Source organism: Oncorhynchus masou, chromosome 10 (genome assembly GCF_036934945.1).
Source record: "Oncorhynchus masou masou isolate Uvic2021 chromosome 10, UVic_Omas_1.1, whole genome shotgun sequence".
Taxonomy (NCBI): domain Eukaryota; kingdom Metazoa; phylum Chordata; class Actinopteri; order Salmoniformes; family Salmonidae; genus Oncorhynchus; species Oncorhynchus masou.
Genome location: NC_088221.1, coordinates 18,824,284 through 18,845,078, shown reverse-complemented (window position 1 = coordinate 18,845,078; position 20,795 = coordinate 18,824,284). Strand labels below are relative to the sequence as shown.

At 43.6% G+C, this 20,795-nt stretch overlaps 1 protein-coding gene across 5 annotated transcripts in view; it reads right to left on the bottom strand.

The window, feature by feature from the left end:
• Nucleotides 1-20,795, bottom strand: part of LOC135547286 (tensin-1-like) — a 293,490-nt gene that overhangs the window by 232,772 nt on the left and 39,923 nt on the right. The window contains exon 1 of one of the 5 annotated variants that reach the window (XM_064976127.1): nucleotides 8,999-9,162. The exons of the other annotated variants lie outside the window; for them this stretch is intronic. Coding sequence (XP_064832199.1) covers nucleotides 8,999-9,013 — 15 coding nt within the window. The 5' untranslated portion in view covers nucleotides 9,014-9,162. Of the gene's footprint in view, nucleotides 1-8,998; nucleotides 9,163-20,795 lie in introns of those variants that run through there. 5 annotated transcript variants of the gene reach the window in all.

Genomic DNA, 20,795 nt, shown 5'->3' with positions numbered 1-20,795 from the left:
GCAAAACAAAACAGCTTCCACTTTTGGGAAAGTAACTTAGAAAGGGCTTGAAGCACACGTGCACAAACACACCACCCACAAACAGAATAGAATAACTTAAATGTGCATTTTTTTAAATAAATTTGGCCACACTTGCATCAAACCTGCTGAGCTACATGTACAGTTTATAACACTAGTACTGTATCTGTTCCACTGAAGGACACAAACTCTTAGTTGGAGAGAAAGAAAATCCCAGATATATCAATCAATGGCCAAGCCTTTTTGTTCCAGCTCTCCACATCTGTCATTCAACCACACACAGGATATTGTCCTGTTTTCTATACAGGGAGGACATTAGTGAGGAGAGCCTTCAGGTTTAGTAGGGAGCACTTTGTTGGATAACCCCTGTGTTATGGTGGATCTCCGCTCCTTGATTTTCCTTATATATTTACTATATTTCCTTATATATATATATATATATATATATATATATATATATATGTTGGTGCTTTTAATGTGATATGTTTTATGACAGCTGCAAAATGAATTGCCTCTCTGGGGACATTCAAGTTTTCTGAATCTGAATATTATCCACCATTTAAGGAGAGATGTGAAGCACTCTCCTCACATGATAGAAAACTAGCATGAAGCTACAGTGTAGATATCCCAATATGTACAACTGAAGACTACTTTATAACAAAAAACGTGATCTACATCAGGACTGCTGTGCAAGGAATGTAATGCAATAAGGACCGGGGATACAGTAGGAGCGATCGCACAATGCTGGCAAGGAGACAGAGAGAGGCATCGGAGAAGGGAACAGGACACTGTGCTGAATGCTGCACACTTCCTGTCTCCCCAGAGGGGAAAACAATGGGTTCTGGACACACAGTTTCACTTTAGCTAAGGTAAAGCCAAGCCTGTTCTGGGAAACCAGCCAAGAGGCTGGGGGAATTGGGGGACCATTGTTCCAGTGAGAATGTAAAGGGAAGTGGATGATGGTGTTTTGGAAGAAGGTGGGAGAGGTGTGGTCACAGCTGCTGGTTTGGTGGGTGAAACATATATGAATGCTAACTGTCTTGTCATCGCAATCATCTAAAACTGCCTGCCCTCCAGGACACCTACAGCATCCGATGTCACAGTAAGGCCAAAAAGATCATCAAGGATATCAACCACCCGATCCACTCCCTGTTCACCCCGCTATCATCCAAAAGGTGAGGTCAGTACAGGTGCATCAAAGCTGGGACCAAGAGACTGAAAAACAGCTTCTACCTTAAGGCCATCAGATTGTTAAATAGCCATCACTAGCCGGCCTCCAACCAGTGCCCTGCCCTGAACTTTATATTTTTATTTAACCTTTATTTATCTATGGTGATCAGTTAAGAACAAATTCTTATTTACAATGGCGGGCTACCCCGGCCAAAACCTAACCCGGACAATGCTGGGCCAATAGTGTGCTGCCCAATGGGACCTTCGATCACGGCCGGTTGTGATAGTCATTGTCCCTATGTACATAGACATGGAATCACTGGTCACTTTAATAATGTTGACATACTGTTTTACTCATTTCTTATGTACTGTATATACTGTATTTTAGTCAATGCCATCCTATTAAATTATTGCTGTATATATACTATTCTATCCTACATATTCTAGAGATATACTCAATATTCTATCCACATACTGTCTATAATGTCTATAAATCCCATCACATTTTATATATATTTATACCCCGGACTCCGACATTGCTCATCCTAATATTTATATATTTCTTAATTCGGTGTATTGTTGTGAATTGTTAGATATTACTGCACTGCTGGAAGTAGGAACACAAGCATTTCGCTACACCCAATAACACCTGCTAAATATATGTGACCAATAAAATTGGATTTGATTTGATCTGTGCCGTGAAAGGAGATGCCACTACCACAGAGCAAACCACAACTATTTAATTTAGCTACTAGAGACAAGTTACCACTTGAACCAGCAGTGCCCAGACAAAGAATTCCCTCGTCCAATTGCAGAACCTATCCCAAGGTTTTGGGTGAGTTTTTCCCGGGCCTGCTAATCGCCACCACAGCGACTCATTTAGGACCGCCCGGTGATAAAGCGTCCCGCTGAGATATCATTTCCCCCATAATTCACCTGCCAATACAAGAGTTGTGAGGTAAGCCTGTGCTCCAATGACATCATGTGGTGTGTTGTGCATACTCAGGCTAGTTAAAGAGCCCCATATGCTACTCATATATCACTGTCTAAATGGAAGCATTTCAAACCAAGCCCTGCAATGGTAAAGCTCAGTTTAAATCCAAATTAATTACATTCGACAGGGTGAATTTTTTATTTAATGTCCCAATGACTTTAGGTTTGGAATTAACTCGCCGGTGCCCCAGTACTCAAAGTGTCTGTGATTAATGTATGCGATTAACCCTTTCCCTCCCTTCATTCATCCCGAAGCCCATCTTGAGGATTGAGAGCTCTGCAAAATGTGTACGTGTGACAGAAAGACGGTCGGAATTAAATAACAATTTTCATTTCGCCATTTGTGAGGGCTCCAAAAACAACCTCTTTCTATCTTAAGTACGCATATAGATGCCTCTGTACAAGCAACAAGACTAATTCCAGCCTTTTCTCCGTCCAATACCGGGATCCCAAACAAAACACTCTACTTTTGTTCAGTTGGAGAGAGTGAGGGGTGAATGAGAGGGGACATAGGGCCAGCAAACATATCATGTGGGGCAGATTGGTGGGTGGGTTTGCAGGGTAGAATGGGGGTGGGTCTGCAGGGTAGAATGCTAAGAGAGGTGGCAGGGGTACAATGAAGTACCCTCTCAAACAAAATCCCACTAATCCCTACAATTTACTCCACTAACCCCTAGGGAGTGGAACAAAGAGCCACAAGGGCCTCCTGGGAATCTGTGACATCACCGCCTGATTCTCTGACTAGGCTACACCTCAGGCAGGGATAGGATTCATGTCTAACTACGGAACACAATGCTGCGATACCACAGCCTTATCACGTGAAATGTTTAGTGTCTCCTATCGAGGAAAGATAAAGGACATGCAGATTCCAAAATGGCTGCTGTCCCACTCTTTCATTTACACTCATTAAGCAGGCATGAGAGACCAGCAACAGAGAGGGGAGACTGGGGAGTGGATGGGACTGCAAAGGCGCGGCCCCAGAAGCGGTCCAGCCTAGGCTCTGTGGTGGACTTAATTACGTCCTTATTGGCTGTGCTTTGTTCCCAAAATGAAGGACTTGTACAGTAGAGTTGAAAATGGGAAAGAAAGGGAACGACAAGAAAGAAGAAAAAAAGGAGGGGGAAATGAAAACAAGGTCCAAGATCTCCTGTATGAGGTTTCAACGAGTCGAGACATTTTGTCAGTTTTCATCATAGAAAGATACCCATCTTTGGGGCTGAAATGGTGTTTGTGTTAAGGCCTCTAAGGAAGGAAAAATTCTTAAGAAATTCTAAAAGTATATTCCCTAGGTGCTCCATCATGTATTGGCCAATAATGTCAAAAGTCTGAGGGGTTCTAGGCAATAGATTTTTTATTAACTTCTACTGTAGCCCCATAAAAAAAATGTATCTGGAACATTTCAACTTACTTAGAGGCATTCCAGCCTGAGTCACCTGAGCAGCAAGTGTCAACCAAAATGGCCAAAGCTAATCATCAAGTCCCTCATGAAAGCTGACCACCAGGCACTTAGATGGGCGTGAGCGGCAGCAGCATGATGAAAGGCCCTGAGGGACGCATCACGGCTGCCCCCTCTGCACCAATCTCTTATTGAAGCCCAGCCATTGTTGTTGAGAGAAGCCTGGGAGGTGCTCCGAAGGGAAAGCATGTCTGTGTTTGGACTATAGTGCTGGCTGACTGGGGGGATCAAGAGAGGGATCCTCTACACCACTGTTTCAATGCAGAGGCTAGGTACTGTATGTCAGTCAATCCTACTATGTTGTCACCAAGACACAATGACTGCAGCGAGTGGTGATATCACTCATGCTACATTTCACTGACAGTTGACTGACAACTTGCTCATATCAAAGCAAATGAAAAACCCTAGGACTACTAAACATCACTGTGTCATGCATGGTTCTGTAAAAGCTTCGCACAAAACAAAACAGATCTTATCTGCATTGAATAAGTCCCCAAAGGCACAGCGACCAAGGGAGCTCTTTGTGAACCAGATATAATCCAATTACAAAATTATAATCCTAAATGGGACATACCATTGTGACACTGATGGAGGGGGGAATCTAATGAGGGCTTCCTCTTATGTACAAACAGAGGTGAAGGACTTAGGGAGGACTTCTCCAGGGTCACTTCCAAGGGGGCCAGAGAAAGACCCCTTCTGAACCCAGCAGTTATTACTTTCCCTGGGTCCATAAAGTAATTAGCCGTTCAGCCGCCTCGCAGAGTGACAGGGGAAGAGGAGAGAGAGAGGGAGGGAGAGACAGAATGAAGAGAGGGAGAGACAGAGAGTTAGACGATTTGAGGTCAACACACCATGTAGGCTACAGTACCTTCAACACATATCTCCAATAAAATATCAACTGCATTGTACCTCAGTCACCCAGTCAGAAATGTGGGTGACAAAAAAATTTTTGTGATCATGTTCAGAATTTCCCCCTATGTAAGAAAATATCCATCACCATTCTGTATTGACCAACCAATGAAATTGTGTTTGCAAACCATCTACAAACAAATATATATTTTTGAATCATATCTGTGTGTTCTCTTATCAAGAAACATCAGTCAGGAAGTGAGGTCACATGACCGTGTTGCTGTTTTTGATTTGAGGTCACATTACGTGTCATGAGCCAGCATACCACACTAACCACAGGGTAAAGGCGGGGCTATTGTTTTGTCTTGCTGGTCAGCCCTAATGTTAGCTGACTCTGACAGTGCTCACAAGAGGTGGCAATTGTGACTGTAACCTTTGCAGTTACGCACCCCTGAGCTAAGACATCCTACCCAGCCTGTTGATAGAGATATGCTCCACTTGAGGGGCTCTGTACCATGAGCCCTAACTGGAAATGGACTTCTATGTGAGTCAAGCACTGTGACCTGGAATGAAAGAAATGCAAGGGGTGAATACATCTAAAACAGACCCATGAGCATGGATGGCTAAAGCAAAAACATTTAACCATCGGACCATGCACCTACAATATACTCTATGCTCAATCCTGCTCCACCCCAGTCCAAAATGTTTTCCAATAGAAAATTCTCACAATCCTATAGGATGTTATGTCATCTCGATCAGAATCCTATCGGAAATCCTATTGGACGACTTTTTTCCCTATTGGAAATCAAAATGAATCCTATTGAATCCTATAGGATTTTGTGTCACCTCTATCCTATTGGAATCCTATTGGATCATATGGATTTTTGATGTCTTGTAGGATTTTGTCACCCCAATCAGAACAGTCCTATATTCATTTCGGTTTTATTCACCACCACAATATGGGATTGATTCAAGGCTGCAAGTTCAATTGCAGTATGACCACCAGTACAGGACAACTTTTTCAATAAAACACTCACTTAAGTTATTTGATTTGATTGTTATTCATGCAACTTCTTGTCGTTGAATTAAAAGACAGCACAATATGACCACGATAATACATACAATGTTACAATAACACTGGTTCTTTTGTTTGGTTTCCCCTTAGAATGCACAACATCTCATGTAAATATATAGATGAACGATGGCTGAGTTAGTGACTGTTGTTTTGCAGTCTGATGGCCTTGAGATGGAAGCTGTTTTTCAGTCTCTCGGCCCCAGCATTGATGCACCTGTACTGACCTTGCCTTCTGGATGGTAGCAGGGTGAACAGGCAGTGGTTCAGGTGGTTGTTGTCCTTGATGATCTTTTTGTGACATCGGGTGCTGTAGGTGTCCCGGAGGGCAGGCAGTTTGCCCTCAGTGATGCGTTGTGCAGACCGAACCACCGTCTGGAAAGTCTTGCGGATGAGTTCGGTGCAGTTGCATACCAGGCACTAATACAGCCCAACAGGATGCTCTCAATTGTCCATCTGTAAAAGTTTGTCAGGGTTTTAGGTGACAAGCCACATTTCTTCAGCCTCCTGAGGTTGAAGAAACTGTCTGTCTGTGTGGGTGGACCATTTCAGTTTGTCTGTGAAGTGTACACCGAGGAACTGTCCCTTCGATGTGGATAGGGGGTGCTCCCTCTGCTGTTTCCTCAAGTCCACGATCATCTCCTTTGTTTTGTTGACGTTGAGTGAGAGGTTGTTTTCCTAACACCACACTCCGAGTGCCCTCACCTCCTCCCTGTAGGCTGTCTTGTCGTTGTTGGTAATCAAGCTCACTACTGTTGTTGGTAATCAAGCTCACTACTGTTGTGTCGTCTGCAATCTTGATGATTGAGTTGGAGGTGTGCATGGCCACGCAATCATGGATGATCAGGGAGTACAGGAGAGGGCTGGGCATGCACCCTTGTGGGGCCCCAGTGTTGAGGGTCAGCAAAATGGATATGTTGTTTCCGACCTTCACCACCTGGGGGCTGCCCGTCAGAAAGTCCAGGACCCAATTGCACAGGGCGGGATTGAGACCCAGGAACTCCAGCTTAATGATGAGCCTGGAGGGTACTATGGTGTTGAATGCTGAGCTGTAGTCGATGAACTGCATTCTTACATAGGTATTCCTCTTGTCCAGATGGGATAGGGCAGTGTGCAGTGTGATGGCGATTGCATCGTCTGTGGACCTGTTGGGGCAGTATGCAAACTGAAGTGGGTCTAGAGTGGCAGGTAAGGTGGAGGTGATATGATCCTTGACTAGTCTCTCATAGAACTTCATGATGACAGAAGTGAGTGATAGTAATTTAGTTCAATTATCTTTGCCTTCTTTGGTACAGGAACAATGGTGGCCATCTTGAAGCATGTGGGAACAGCAGACTGGGATAGGGAGCAATTGAATAAGTCCGTAAACACACCAGCGAGCTACACAGTTTATATTCGGCCATATTCCCATATTTCCATGATTAAATGCGGTGGTTCGTGCTTTCAGTTATGCGCGAATGCTGCCATCCATCCATGGTTTTTGGTTAGCGTAGGTTTGGTAGTGACAGTGGGTATAACATCTCCAATGCACTTCCTTATAAACTCACCCACAGAGTCAGCGTATAGATCAATATTATTCTCTGAGGCTACCCAGGACATTTCCCAGTCTGTGTGATTAAAACAATCTTGAAGCGTGTATTCCGATTGGTCAGACCAGCGTTGAATGGTTCTAGTTACGGGTACATCCTGTTTGAGTTTCTGCCTATAGGACGGTAGAAGCAAGATGGAGTTGTGATCGGATTTGCCGAAGGGAGGAGGGGGGGGGGGGGACTTGAATGCATCGCGGAAGTTAGAGTAGCAATTGTCCAGTGTATTGCCCGTGCTGGTGCTGCAATCAATATGCTGATAGAATTTAGGTAGCCTTGTACACAAATTTGCTTTGTTAAAATCCCCAGCTGCAATAAATGCAGCCTCAGGATATATGGTTTCCAGTTTACATAGAGCCCAGTGAAGTTCCTTGAGTGCCGTCATTGCATCTGCTTGAGGGGGTATATACACAGCTGTGACGATAACTAGAGTGAGTTCTCTTGGGAGATAATAAGGTTGGCATTTGATTGTAAGGAATTCTAGGTCTGGTGAACAGAAGGACTTGAGTTCCTGTATATTGTTATGGTTACACCATGAGTCGTTAATCATGAAGCAGACACTCCTGCCCTTATTCTTCCCAGAGAGATGTTTATTTCTGTCGGTGCGACACATGAAGAAACCCAGTGGCTGTACCGACTCAGACGACATATCCCAAGAGAACCATGTTTCCGTGACCTATTGAACTCTAATGGGATTCTATCCTATATGGTTTTATCTTATAGGATCATACAAGATTCCAATACAGGAATCCAATAGAAAAATCCTACCAGATTTTGGAACCAGTTCTATTGGACTCCTATAGGAATCTATTCTGGTTTAGCGGTCTAAGCACCCGACTCCGGACAACTTAAGCCCCCTCAGCCGACTGTCTGTGCCCTTAACCACTTTCTGTACCCCTCTCTATAGCTGTCTTCCTGTCTGTACTCTGCCTATCTGTCCTGACAAAAAATGTATAATAATAACTCTGGTCTCCTTTAAAAATAAATACAAAAATAATTATGTTTACCCAAGACCAAAAAATCATACAGGATTCCAATAAAAACACATCAAAATCCAAAATAAAATCCTATCACTTTTTGGAACCAGTCCTATTGTTTCTCTGAGTGCACGAAACTCTGTCTTTGTATGTCAACTCAACCATGACAGGGTCCTTACTCCAGAGCTCGAAGAAGGTTGAGATGGGCAGCGGAGACACAGACCTCTCAAACGTATTCAAGGAAAGAGACATAACCATATACAGTATCTTCTATCTCCATGGCTTTAAAACTGCACAACCAAACCTTTGTTTGAGCACTTGACTCTAACATAGTTCTAAATCAAATGAGATATTCCTCACCCGATTTCTTTGACAAATATACTTTTAACTGTTAATTAATGGCAGCTGGGCAAGTCATAGGCAAGTCGTGAGATACATAAAAGTGTTGCAAATAAGTCTGCAAATATGTTAACAACCTGGTAAGCCTTTTGTTACATGTACTGTATGTCTGCAAAACATAGAAGTTTTTAACTCATTATTGAACTAATATGGAAAGATATGATGACACTAAATGTGATAAGCTGTCCAGTGACACAATCTTGAACAAAACGACAAATGTCCTCATTTTAACATCCTGAGACCTCATTTAGTTTACTTCAAAGAACTTTCAAAGAGCTGTTACTTCAATATCCAATCACTAAAATCCCCTGTTGCTGATCTGCAAATGGAAAGTCCTTGTCTAAAACATTGGATTAAATGGTACGCAAAACAGTGCTGCAGTTTCTCTCTAGTTGTTTACTGACTGAATGCAGCACACTCAAGAGGGATTCAACCCCTGACCCTCCTCTAGGTCCAAAGTGGTTAACAGAGCACTCACCAGCCAGAAGGACATTGCAGAGCTTTCAAAAGGAAACTTATAGGACAACCACTCCTCTCTTAGGTCCAGAACCAGGTAAGGTCCAGAATATTTAATTAGGCTTGCCTGGAGCTCACGGGGACTGTGCCATAGTCCCTCTAGTAACACAAACTGAACTGAGAGACAGAGCCTGGCAGTCTAGCCTTTATCCTGACATATTTCCTGAACTGCATTGTTAGACTGGGAAAGAGAAAACACACACACACACTCACACACACACACGCACACACACACACACACACACACACACACACACACACACACACACACACACACACACACACACACACATACACACAAACACACACACACAGACAGATACACACGCACACACACACAGACAGACCGAAACACTCGCATGCTCACACCCACACACAGGCACAAGCGTGCACACACACACATACACTCATACTAACACAGGCATGCTTGCACATACACACACACACGCACAGGGCAGTGGAAATATTGTCTCACTCTCGGGGATCACACCATGGAGCGACCTGCAGAGTGAGTCCAGTAGGAGCTGTTGTTCTTTCCTTTATGTTTGGGCCAAGGTCACTGTTTAACCTGTGGCTGGCGGGGAGGCGGTAGCCTGCTCCCCAGGACGCTTCACGTCCTTGTTGATTATTGACAGAATACGGAAACCTTTCCAGCCTGCCAAGACTGAGCTCTCCATATCTCACCACACTGTTTGTTAAAAGGACCACAGCTCATTTACGGTCAGTTCATTATGGTAAAGAATAGATTTACCTTCAGTCCATTAGGTATAGACACATAACCTTTTGTGTGTGATTTAGTAGCAATACGGGCGTGGTACTCTTCGCAGGATTTAGAGGCAAGGTCTAAAGCTGAGAGTGTGAGAGAGGAATGACCCAGAAATGCTATGGATAGGGGATCTGAGAGAAGGGTCTCTAAATGTGATAGAGTAACAGCTGTAGTTGAGAGACCAAAACAGAAACCCATTAGTTGATTTTAACTGACCTTTTAAACCTTTTCACATACTATGTTATAGATATGAAAGAAATATGTATTTTTTATCCGTCGCTATGTTGAAACAAAAATGGATACATTTAAAACTGTAAAGGATTTACACAATAAATTCAAAGACATTTATTTTGGAGTACTCAAAGAGTGAAACATATAGATTGGGAGAATATAGAGTGTGATGGTCAGCAGAACCAGGGATGGGGTGGGGTGAAGAGGTCAGGTGCACAGCCAGGAGCCAATGAGGGGCCAGGCAGGCTAGGGTCACCCTTTGTGTTATAGCAGGCGCTAAATTGAAAACGTTTCAACCTGACACATTTGTTGGAACTTTGACTGGTTCCTTAGTTTGCTACATTGACAACAGTGTCTTCTGACGGAGTTTGAGGGAGGGGATATAGGAGGTAAGTAATAACAACACTCTCCTATATCCACCATTGAGTGTGAGATGAGTTAGCGGCACGACACAGTGCTAACATTCAGGTTGGCTTGTCCTCCTTTGAAGCTGAAATAGATTTATGGCACTTCCACAATGGAGTTGTGCTTTCATTTTCCCAGAGATTGCTTGGCAAATGCCTCTCCTAGTGATATCCTCAAGCGGATATGTTGGATTTCTATCCCCCGAATCTACAAGGCACCAGGAGGGACACGATCCTGCATTCTCTTTCACACACACTAGATGTGATGACACCTCTTATCATCATGGCCTTTACTGTAACGTCACGGACGCCCATGTTGTTATACGCCTCTATTCTTTCACAACAACTACATAGAAATGGGTGATTTTCAGACAAGGCGAGATTATATCATGTAAAGAAAGTAGCCGGTGGAGGTGTTGATATGGTGTTCAAGTTTTTGTGTGAAAGTGACCCAAAATGTGTGTGTGTGTGTGTGTGTGTGTGTGTGTGTGTGTGTGTGTGTGTGTGTGTGTGTGTGTGTGTGTGTGTGTGTGTGTGTGTGTGTGTGTGTGTGTGTGTCCGGTATAAACAAAGACACCCAGAACAATCTGTTCCCTAGCAGCAGCCAGGTCAGCTGGGGAAGCAGTAGAGCTGCAAGCGGATTGGATAGGGCGTGTTCTCCAACACCATCATGGATGGAGAAAAAAAAACAGTTTCCATCAACAGTCTTTGCACAGGAAACACTGTGTCCCCAGCAGGAAGCGCCTGTACAGAACAACAGATCGGACAGGGGGAACTAACTGCATGTGTGAGAGAGAACTGGATACTGCTGTAAACACAGCACCACACCCCCTTAGGGCTGCTAGTCTCTGGGGTACCCTGTCACCTCAAAGAGTTCACACCACACCCCTTTAATGAGGGCGCACCGTGGATTGCGTCATTTCCTGGAAGCTTTCCAAGAAACCAATGAGAGTTACTTGGCAGGTTCACATGTGGTCATACATTAAGTCAATACACTCCACATGTGCTATCCGTGACAACCATGTTAATGCAGCAATACATACTGAAAGAAAAGGGTAATGATGAGTGGGCAATGGACAAAATGTATGATATCCTATGCATGTAAATATATTATTACATCTTACAAAGCTTTTAGATTTATATTATACTGTGTTATGCTTTGTGGCGTTGTGCAGCGGCAAGTGCAGTGAGTAAGGAGTAGATATTTCAGCTCCTCCTGTTGGGATTGACACGGGGCATTGACAAGCCCATGCTAGTAGAAAAGACAGGCCTATTGGTGACTAAAACACAAAGTTTATCAGGACTCAGACCACGTTTTCGTTACATTGAAAGAAGGGGTAGGTCGGTTTGAAGGGGTTTGCCTTGTCACTCAACTTCTGACAAGTGTTTCTTCACAAGTGCAATAGTAACCTTAGCGATAGTGATTCTGTCCAATGGCGGTGCCTTATGCAAATAGCCCCATAGGCAGTTGTAAAGGGGCACGCTTGACTGGCTGCGAAACTGTGTCCGTCACATTGGTTTTCCAATTTCACATGAACTTCCCTTTGTGCTAAAAAGTCTGTTTTTGTATGGTTTAATTGAATTAACTCCTGTGGAGGAAACAGATGCCTCGCTTTGGAGAAGGGGGAGACAGTCCTTACGGAAAAACCACATGAATTCACGTGATCTTATGAGAAGTTAATGTGATAACATACAGTACCAGTCAAAAGTTTGGACACACCTACTCATTCAAGGGTTTTTCCATATTTTTACTATTTTCTACATTGTAGTAGAAGACATCAAAACTATGAAACCACCAGTGAAGGAAAAAATACCCAACTGTCATACTTTAAAAGAAATACCTTAATAAAAGAAAATTACTCAGGTAAAAGTGAAAGTCACCCAGTAAAATACTACTTGATTAAAAGTCAAAAAGTATTTGGTTTTAAATATACTTAATTAAGTATCAAAAGTAAAAGTATTAATCATTTCAAATTCCGTATGTTACGGCAACCCAGACGGCACGATTTTCTTGTTTTTTTAAATTTACGGATAGCCAGGGACACGCTTCAACAGTCAGACATAATTTACATTCCTAAAGAAAATATTGTACTTTTTACTCCATACATTTTCCCTGAAACCCAAAAATAATCATTACATTTTGAATGCTTAGCAGGATAGGAAAGTGGTCTAACTCATGCACTTATCAAGAAAACATCCCTGGTCATCACTACTGCCTCTGATCTGGCACACTCACTAAACACAAATGCTTTGTTCATAAATTATGTCTGAGACTTGGAGTGTGCCCCTGGCTGTTAAAATACATGCAAATTGTGCTTTCTGGATTGCTTTAATATAAGGCATTTGAAATTGATACTTAAGTATATTTTAGCAACTACATTTACTTTTTATAGTACAAAGCTGAAGTAGAAATTTTACATACACTTAGGTTGGAGTCATTAACCTCTCTTGGGTAGGGGGCAGTAATTTTCACGTCCAGATGAGAAGTGTGCCCAAAGTAAACTGCCTGTTACTCAGGCCCAGAAACACTATGGCAGGCGAAATTGTAGTTTTTCTAGGTGGCTCCCATTTTGGCTGTAGTGATGATGTGGCTCTCTGCACAATTACCGCATGTTTAAGAACTACTGAACGTAACGCACCAATGTAAAATTTGATTTATGGATAAAAATATGCACTTTATCGAACAAAACATACATGTATTATGTAACAAGAAGTCCTATGAGTGTTATCTGATCAAATCAAATCAAATGTTATTTGTCACATACACATGGTTAGCAGATGTTAATGGGAGTGTAGCGAAAAACTTGTGCTTCTAGTTCCGACAATGCAGTAATAACCAACAAGTAACCGAGCTAACAATTCCAAAACTACTACCTTATAGACACAAGTGTAAGGGGATAAAGAATATGTACATAAAGATATATGAATGAGTGATGGTACAGAGCGGCATAGGCAAGATACAGTAGATGGTATTGAGCACAGTATATACATATGAGATGAGTATGTAAACAAAGTGGCATAGTTAAAGTGGCTAGTGATAAATGTATTACATAAAGATGCAGTAGATGATATAGAGTACAGTATATACGTATACATGAATAATGTAGGGTATGTAAACATTATATTAGGTAGCATTGTTTAAAGTGGCTAGTGATATATTTTACATAATTTCCCATCAATTCCCATTATTCAAGTGGCTGGAGTTGAGTCAGTGTGTTGGCAGCAGTTACTCAATGTTAGTGGTGGCTGTTTAACAGTCTGATGGCCTTGAGATAGAAGCTGTTTTTCAGTCTCTCGCTGTCCTTAGCTTTCTTTGGAACAGGAACAATGGTGGCCCTCTTTAAGCATGTGGGAACAACAGACTGGGATAGGGATTGATTGAATATGTCCGTAAACACACCAGCCAGCTGGTCTGCGCATGCTCTGAGGGCGCGGCTGGGGATGCCGTCTGGGCCTGCAGCCTTGGGAGGGTTAACACGTTTAAATGTTTTCCTCACGTCGGCTGCAGTGAAGGAGAGTCCGCATGTTTTGGTTGCGGGCCGTGTCAGTGGCACTGTATTGTCCTCAAAGCGGGCAAAAAAGTTATTTAGTCTGCCTGGGAGCAAGATATCTTGGTCCATGACGGGGCTGGTTTTCTTTTTGTAATCCGTGATTGACTGTAGACCCTGCCACATACCTCTTGTGTCTGAGCCGTTGAATTGAGATTCTACTTTGTCTCTATACTGACGCTTAGCTTGTTTGATTGCCTTGCGGAGGGAATAGTTACACTGTTTGTATTTGGTCATGTTTCCGGTCACCTTGTCCTGATTAAAAGCAGTGGTTCGCGCTTTCAGTTTCACGCGAATGCTGCCATCAATCCACGGTTTCTGGTTTGGGAATGTTTTAATCGTTGCTATGGGAACAACATCTTCAACGCACATTCTAATGAACTCGCTCACCGAATCAGCGTATTCGTCAATGTTGTTGTTTGATGCAATACGAAACATATCCCAGTCCACGTGATGGAAGCAGTCTTGGAGTGTGGAATCAGATTGGTCGTACCAGCGTTGAACAGACCTCAGCGCGGGAGCTTCTTGTTTTAGTTTCTGTCTGTAGACAGGGATTAACAAAATGGAGTCGTGGTCAGCTTTTCCAAAAGGAGAGCGGGGCAGGGCCTTATATGCGTCGCGGAAGTTAGAATAGCAATGCTCATCAAAGGTTAGTAATGAATTGTATTTCTATTTGTGCTTTTTGTGTCTCCGCTGGAAAAATGGCTGTGTTTTTCTGTGAGTTGGTGGTGACCTAACATAATTGTTTGTGGTGCTTTCGCTGTAAAGCATTTTTGAAATCAGACACTGTTTTCCTTTAAAATGGTGTAAAATAATTGTATGCTTGAGGAATTTTAATTATGAGATTTTTGTTGGATTTTTATTTGGCGCCCTGCACTTTCACTGGCTGTTGGCGAGGTGGGATGCTACCATCCCACATATCCCAGAGAGGTTAAACAGGTTAACATTCACAAGAACGCAGGGCCAGATGGATTACCAGGATATGTACACAGGGAATGCATTGACCAGCTGACAAGTTTCTTCACTGACATTTTCAACCTCTCCCTGACCCAGTCTGTTATACCTAAATGTTTGAAGCAGACCACCACAGTCCCTGTGCCCAAGAACACCTGTCTAAATTACTGCCGCTCCATACCACACACATTTGTAGCCATTAAATGCTTTGAAAGGATGGTCATTAACACCATCATCTAAGAAATCCTGGACTCACTCCAGTTCACATACTGCCCAAACAGATCCACAGATTCCATCCTCAAAACGTTGCCAACCAAATTAAAGCCACTCTAAGTGACTGTATTAACATCCTTTGTGTCTCAACAGCTGTCCATGCCAGAGTCTTTGTGGGCGACATTCCACATTGCTGAGTCTGTAATGTCTTCAAAGCCTGTTTCTAAAAGAAATCTCATTCACACATCTTTGACCCCAAACCATTAATTTACTCAAACAGTCACAGAGTTGACTAAACTAACATTGTTAACAGTTATAGATGCCCTAAAATCTGTCAAATTCATAACAGACATTAATCAGCGTATCATTTCTTGGAAGCAACTCTTAAGCTTTAGTGAGAGGCCATCTATTTCCTGTAAATTGGGTGCTATTCACACACATCTTCCCTCACAGTAAGTGTCAGCTATTTTTTTTTCGGTCAGTTAAGAAAAATTAATATTTCCAATGATGGCATAGGTTAACTGGTTTGTTCAGGGGCAGAACGACAGATTTTTACCTTGTCAGCTCAGAGATTCGATCTTGCAACTTTTCAGTTACTAGTCCAATGCTCTAACCACTAGGCTACCTGCCACCCCAATCATGTAACCTCTATTGCACACCACACAGCCTTTTCCCACCTGGTTAAAAGAAATAACTACACCAGAATGTTGTTCATTGACTGTAGCTCAGTGTTAAACACCATAGCTCATCACTAAACTAAGGTCCCTGGGACTGAACACCTCCCTCTGCAACTCGATCCTGAACTTCCTGATGGGCCGCCCCCGGGTGGTGAGGGTAGGCAACAAGACATCCACCACCGCCCCTGTACTCCCTGTTCATCTACGACTGCTTGAAAGCGCATGACTTCAACACCATCAACAAGTTTGCCAACAACATGACGTGCTGGGCCTGACCACCATAGGGAGGTGGTCAGACAGCTGGCAGTGTGGTACTAGGACAACAACCTCTCCCTCAATGTGGGCAAGACAAAGGAGTTTATCATTTCTTTCCATTATTATTATTACTTGTATTCTGCATTGTTGGGAAGGGCCCATAAGTAAGCATTTCACTGTTGGTCTACACTTAATTGTTCACGAAGCATGTGACAATGAACATTTTATTTTATTTGATAAATTTAATAGTTTTCCTTGAGTGTATTTTAACAAAGCTGAGATTTAGTTTGTCCAAAGTGTTGGAATACATGTGAGATCAGTTATACTGTAGACTCAGACATGGTAGCGTAGCAGGAAGATCGGAATGCCGTCAAACAAGAGGTTTTGACTTCAAATCCCAGGTGAGGACATGTTGAACAATAATTATGGTATAAATAAACAATCAAAATGTACGTCAAAGTGTGTCAAATATGTATATGAAAACACTTTGATTCTCGAGATATCCTAACGACTAATTCTTATTTGCAGGGCATCGCCTGTGAAATCTCATGTTAAATACACTATTTGACCAAAAGTACGTGGACACCAGCTGGTTGAATATCTCATTCCAAAATCATGAGCAATAATATGGAGTTGGTCCCCCCTTTGCTGCTATAACATCCTACACTCTTCTGGGAAGGCTTCCCATTAGTTGTCACAATCAAATCAAATGTTATTGGTCACATACACATGGTTAGCAGATGTTAATGAGTGTAGCGAAATGCTTGTGCTTCTAGTTCTGACAGAGCAGTAATATCTAACAAGTAATCTAACAATTCCCCAACAACTACCTAATACAAACAAATCTAAAGGGCAATTGAGAATATGTACATATACTGTAAGTATATGGATGAGCGATGGCCAAGCGCCATAGGCAAGGTGCAGTAGATGGTGTAAAATACAGTATATACATATGATATGAGAAATGTAAGATATGTAAACATCATTCAAGTGTTAAGTGGCATTGTTTAAAGTGACTAGTGATACATTTACTAAAGTGTCCAGTGATTGGGTCTCAATGTAGGCAGCAGCCTCTCTGAGTTAGTGAGTGCTTTTTAGCAGTCTGATGGCCTTGAGATAGAAGCTGTTTTTCAATCTCTCAGTCCCAGCTTTGATGCACCTGCACAGACCTCACCTTCTGGATGATAGTGGTGTGAACAGGTAGTGGCTTGGGTGGTTGTTGTCATTGATGATTTTTTGGGCCTTCCTGTGACATCGGGTGCTGTAGGTGTCATGGAGGGAAGGTAGTTTGCCCCCGGTGATGCTTTGTGCAGACTGCAACACCCTCTGGAGAGCCTTGCGGTTGAGGGCGGTGCAGTTGCCGTGCCAGGCTGTGATACAGCCGGACAGGATGCTCTCGATTGTGCATCTGTAAAGGTTTGTCAGGGATTTGGGTGACAAGACAAATTTCTTCAGCCTCCTGAGGTGGAAGAGGCACTGTTGCACCTTCTTCACCACACTGTCTGTGTAGGTGGACCATTTCAGTTTGTCTGTGATGTGGACACTCGGGAACTTAAAACTTTCCACCTTCTCCACTGCTGTCCCTTCGATGTGGATAGAGGGTGCTCTCTCTGCTGTTTCCTGAAGACCACGATCATCTCCTATGTTTTGTTGATGTTGAATGAGAGGTTGTTTTCCTGACACCACACTCCTAGTGCCCACACCTCCTCCCTATAGGCTGTCTCGTCGTTGTTGGTGATCAAGCCCACTGTGTCATCTGCAAACTTGATGATTGAGGTGGAGGAGTACATGGCCACGCAGTCATGGGTGAACAGGGACAACAGGAGAGGGCTGAGCACACACCCTTGTGGGGCCCCAGTGTTGAGGGTCAGCAAAGTGGAGATGTTGTTTCCTACCTTCACCACCTTGGGGCGGCCCATCAGAAAGTCCAGGACCCAGTTGCACAGGGCGGGGTTGAGACCCAGGGCCTCCAGCTTGATGATGAGCTTGGAGGGTGGTATGGTGTTGAATGCTGAGCTGTAGTCGATGAACAGCATTCTTACATAGCTAGTCCTTTTGTCCAGATGGGATAGGGCAGTGTGCAGTGTGATGGCGATTGCGCCATCTGTGGACCTGTTGTCGCGGGATCCTCACTGAAGTGAGTCTAGGGTGGCCGGTAAGGTGGCGGTGATATGATCCTTGACTAGCCTCTCAAAGTACCTCATGATGACAGAAGTGAGTGCTACGGGGCGGTAGTCATTTGGTTCAGTTAACTTTTCCTTCTTGGGTACAGGAACAATGGTAGCCATCTTGAAACATGTTCTGACAACAGACTGGGATAGGGAGCGATTAAATATGTCTGTAAACACAGCAGTCAGCTGGTCTGCGCATGCTCTGAGGACATGTCAAGGGATACCGCCTGTGCTAGCAGCCTTAGGAGGGTTAACAAGTTTAAATGTTTTACTCAAGTCAGCCATGGAGAAGGAGAGGGAGGATGCAGTCTTTGTTAGCGAGCCACGACCGTGGCACTGTATTATCCTCAAAGCGGGCAAAGAAAGTGTTTAGTTTGACTGGAAGCGTGACGTCGGTGTCCGTGACATGGCTGTTTTTGCAGTCAGTGATTTCCTGTAGACCCTGCCACATATGTCTCGTGTCTGAGCGTTTGAATTGTGACTCCACCTTGTCCCTGTACCGGCATTTCGCTTGCTTGATTGCCTTGCGGAGGGAATAACTACACTGTTTATATTCAACCATATTTCCAGACCTCTTTCCATGGTAAAATGCGGTGGATCACGCTTTCAGTTTTGCGCAAATACCACCATCCATCCACAGTTTCAGGTTAGGGTAGGTTTTAATAGTCATAGTGGGTACAACATATCCAATGCACTTCATTATAAACACACTCACCGAGTCATCGTATAGGTCAATGTTGATCTCTGAGTTTGACAGGAACATTTTCCAGTCACAGTCAAAATAATTTTGAAGCGTGGCTTCCGATTGGTCAGTCCAGCGTTGACGGGCTCTCGTCACTGGTACATCCTGTTTGAGTTTCTGCCTATAAGACTGAACGAGCAAGATGGCGTCGTGGTTGTATTTGCCGAAAGGAGGGCGGGGGAGGGCTTTGAATGCATTGCGGAAGTTAGAGTAGCAGTGGTCGAGAATATTAGCCTGTGCAAGAATTATTTTGGTAGGTAAAATGGCTGGCATTTGTTTGTAAGGAATTCTAAGTAGGGTGAGCAGGACTTGAGTTCCTGTATGTTGTTATGATTACAACAGGAGTCGTCAATCATAAAGCATACACCCCCGCCCTACCTCTTCCCAGAGGGGTGTTTATCTCTGTCGGTGTGATGCGTGGAGAAGCCCGTGACTGATCAGATTCCGACAACATATCCCGAGAGAGCCATGCTTCCGTGAAACAGAGAATGTTACAATCTCTGATGTCTCTCTGGAAGGCAACTCTTGCTCAAATTTCGTCTACCTTGTTGTCAAGAGACTGTACATTGGCGAGTAGTATACTCGGGAGCGGTGAGCGATGTGCACGTCTACGGAGCCTGACCAGAAGGCCACTCCGTCTGCCCCTTCTGTGGTGCCGTTGTTTGGGCTGGCCACTGGGATCAGATCCATTGTCCTGGGTGGTGGTCCGAACAGAGGATTCGCTTCAGGAAAGCCATATTCCTGGTTGTAATGTTGGTAAGTTGACGTTGCTCTTATATCCAATAGCTCTTCCAGGCTGTATGTAATAAGATTTAAGATATCCTGTCGTTACAATGTAAGAAATAATAAAAAATTAAAAAAAAACAATACTGCATAGTTTCCGAAGAACGCGAAGCGAGGCGATCATTTCTGTTGGCACCATTTGACATGATGCTGGAACATTGCTGCGAGCACTTGCTTCCATTCAGCCACAAAAGCATCGGTGAAGTCGGGCATTAACTTAGGTCGATTAGGCCTGGCTTGCAGTCAGCATTCCAATTCATCCCAAAGGTGTTCTATGGGGTTGAGGTCAGGGCTCTGTGCAGGCAAGCCAAGTTCTTTTACACCATTTCTGTATAGACCTCACTTTGTGCACGGGGGCATTGTCATGCTGAGACAGGAAAGGGCCTTTCCCAAACTGTTGCCACAAAGTTGGAAGCACAGAATTGTCTACAATGTCATTGTACACTGTAGTGTTAAGATTTTCCTTCACTGGAAGTAAGGGGCCTTGTCCGAATCATGAAAAACAGCCCCAGACAATTATTCCTCCTTCACCAATCTTTATAGTTGGCACTATGCATTCGGGCAGGTATCGTTCTCCTGGCATCCGCCAAATCCAGATTCGTCAGATGGTGAAGAGTGATTCATCACTCCAGAGAACGCTGCCCACTGCTCCAGAGTCCAATGGCAGTGAGCTTTACACCTCACCAGCCGACACTTGGCATTGAGCATGGTAATCTTAGGCTTGTATGCGGCTGCTCATCCATGGAAACCCATTTCATCAAGCTCCCTACGAACAGTTATTGTGCTGACGTTGCTTTCTGAAGTAGTTTGGAACTTGGTAGCGAGTGTTGCAAACGAGGACAGGCGATTTTTACAAACTTCAGCTCTCTGCGTTTCCATTCTGTAAGCTTGTGTGGCCTACCACTTCGTGACTGAGGCGTTGTTGCTCCTAGATGTTTCCACTTCACAATAACAGCACTTACAGTTGACTGAGGCAGCTCTGACTTGTTGGAAAGGTGGAATCCTATGACTGTGC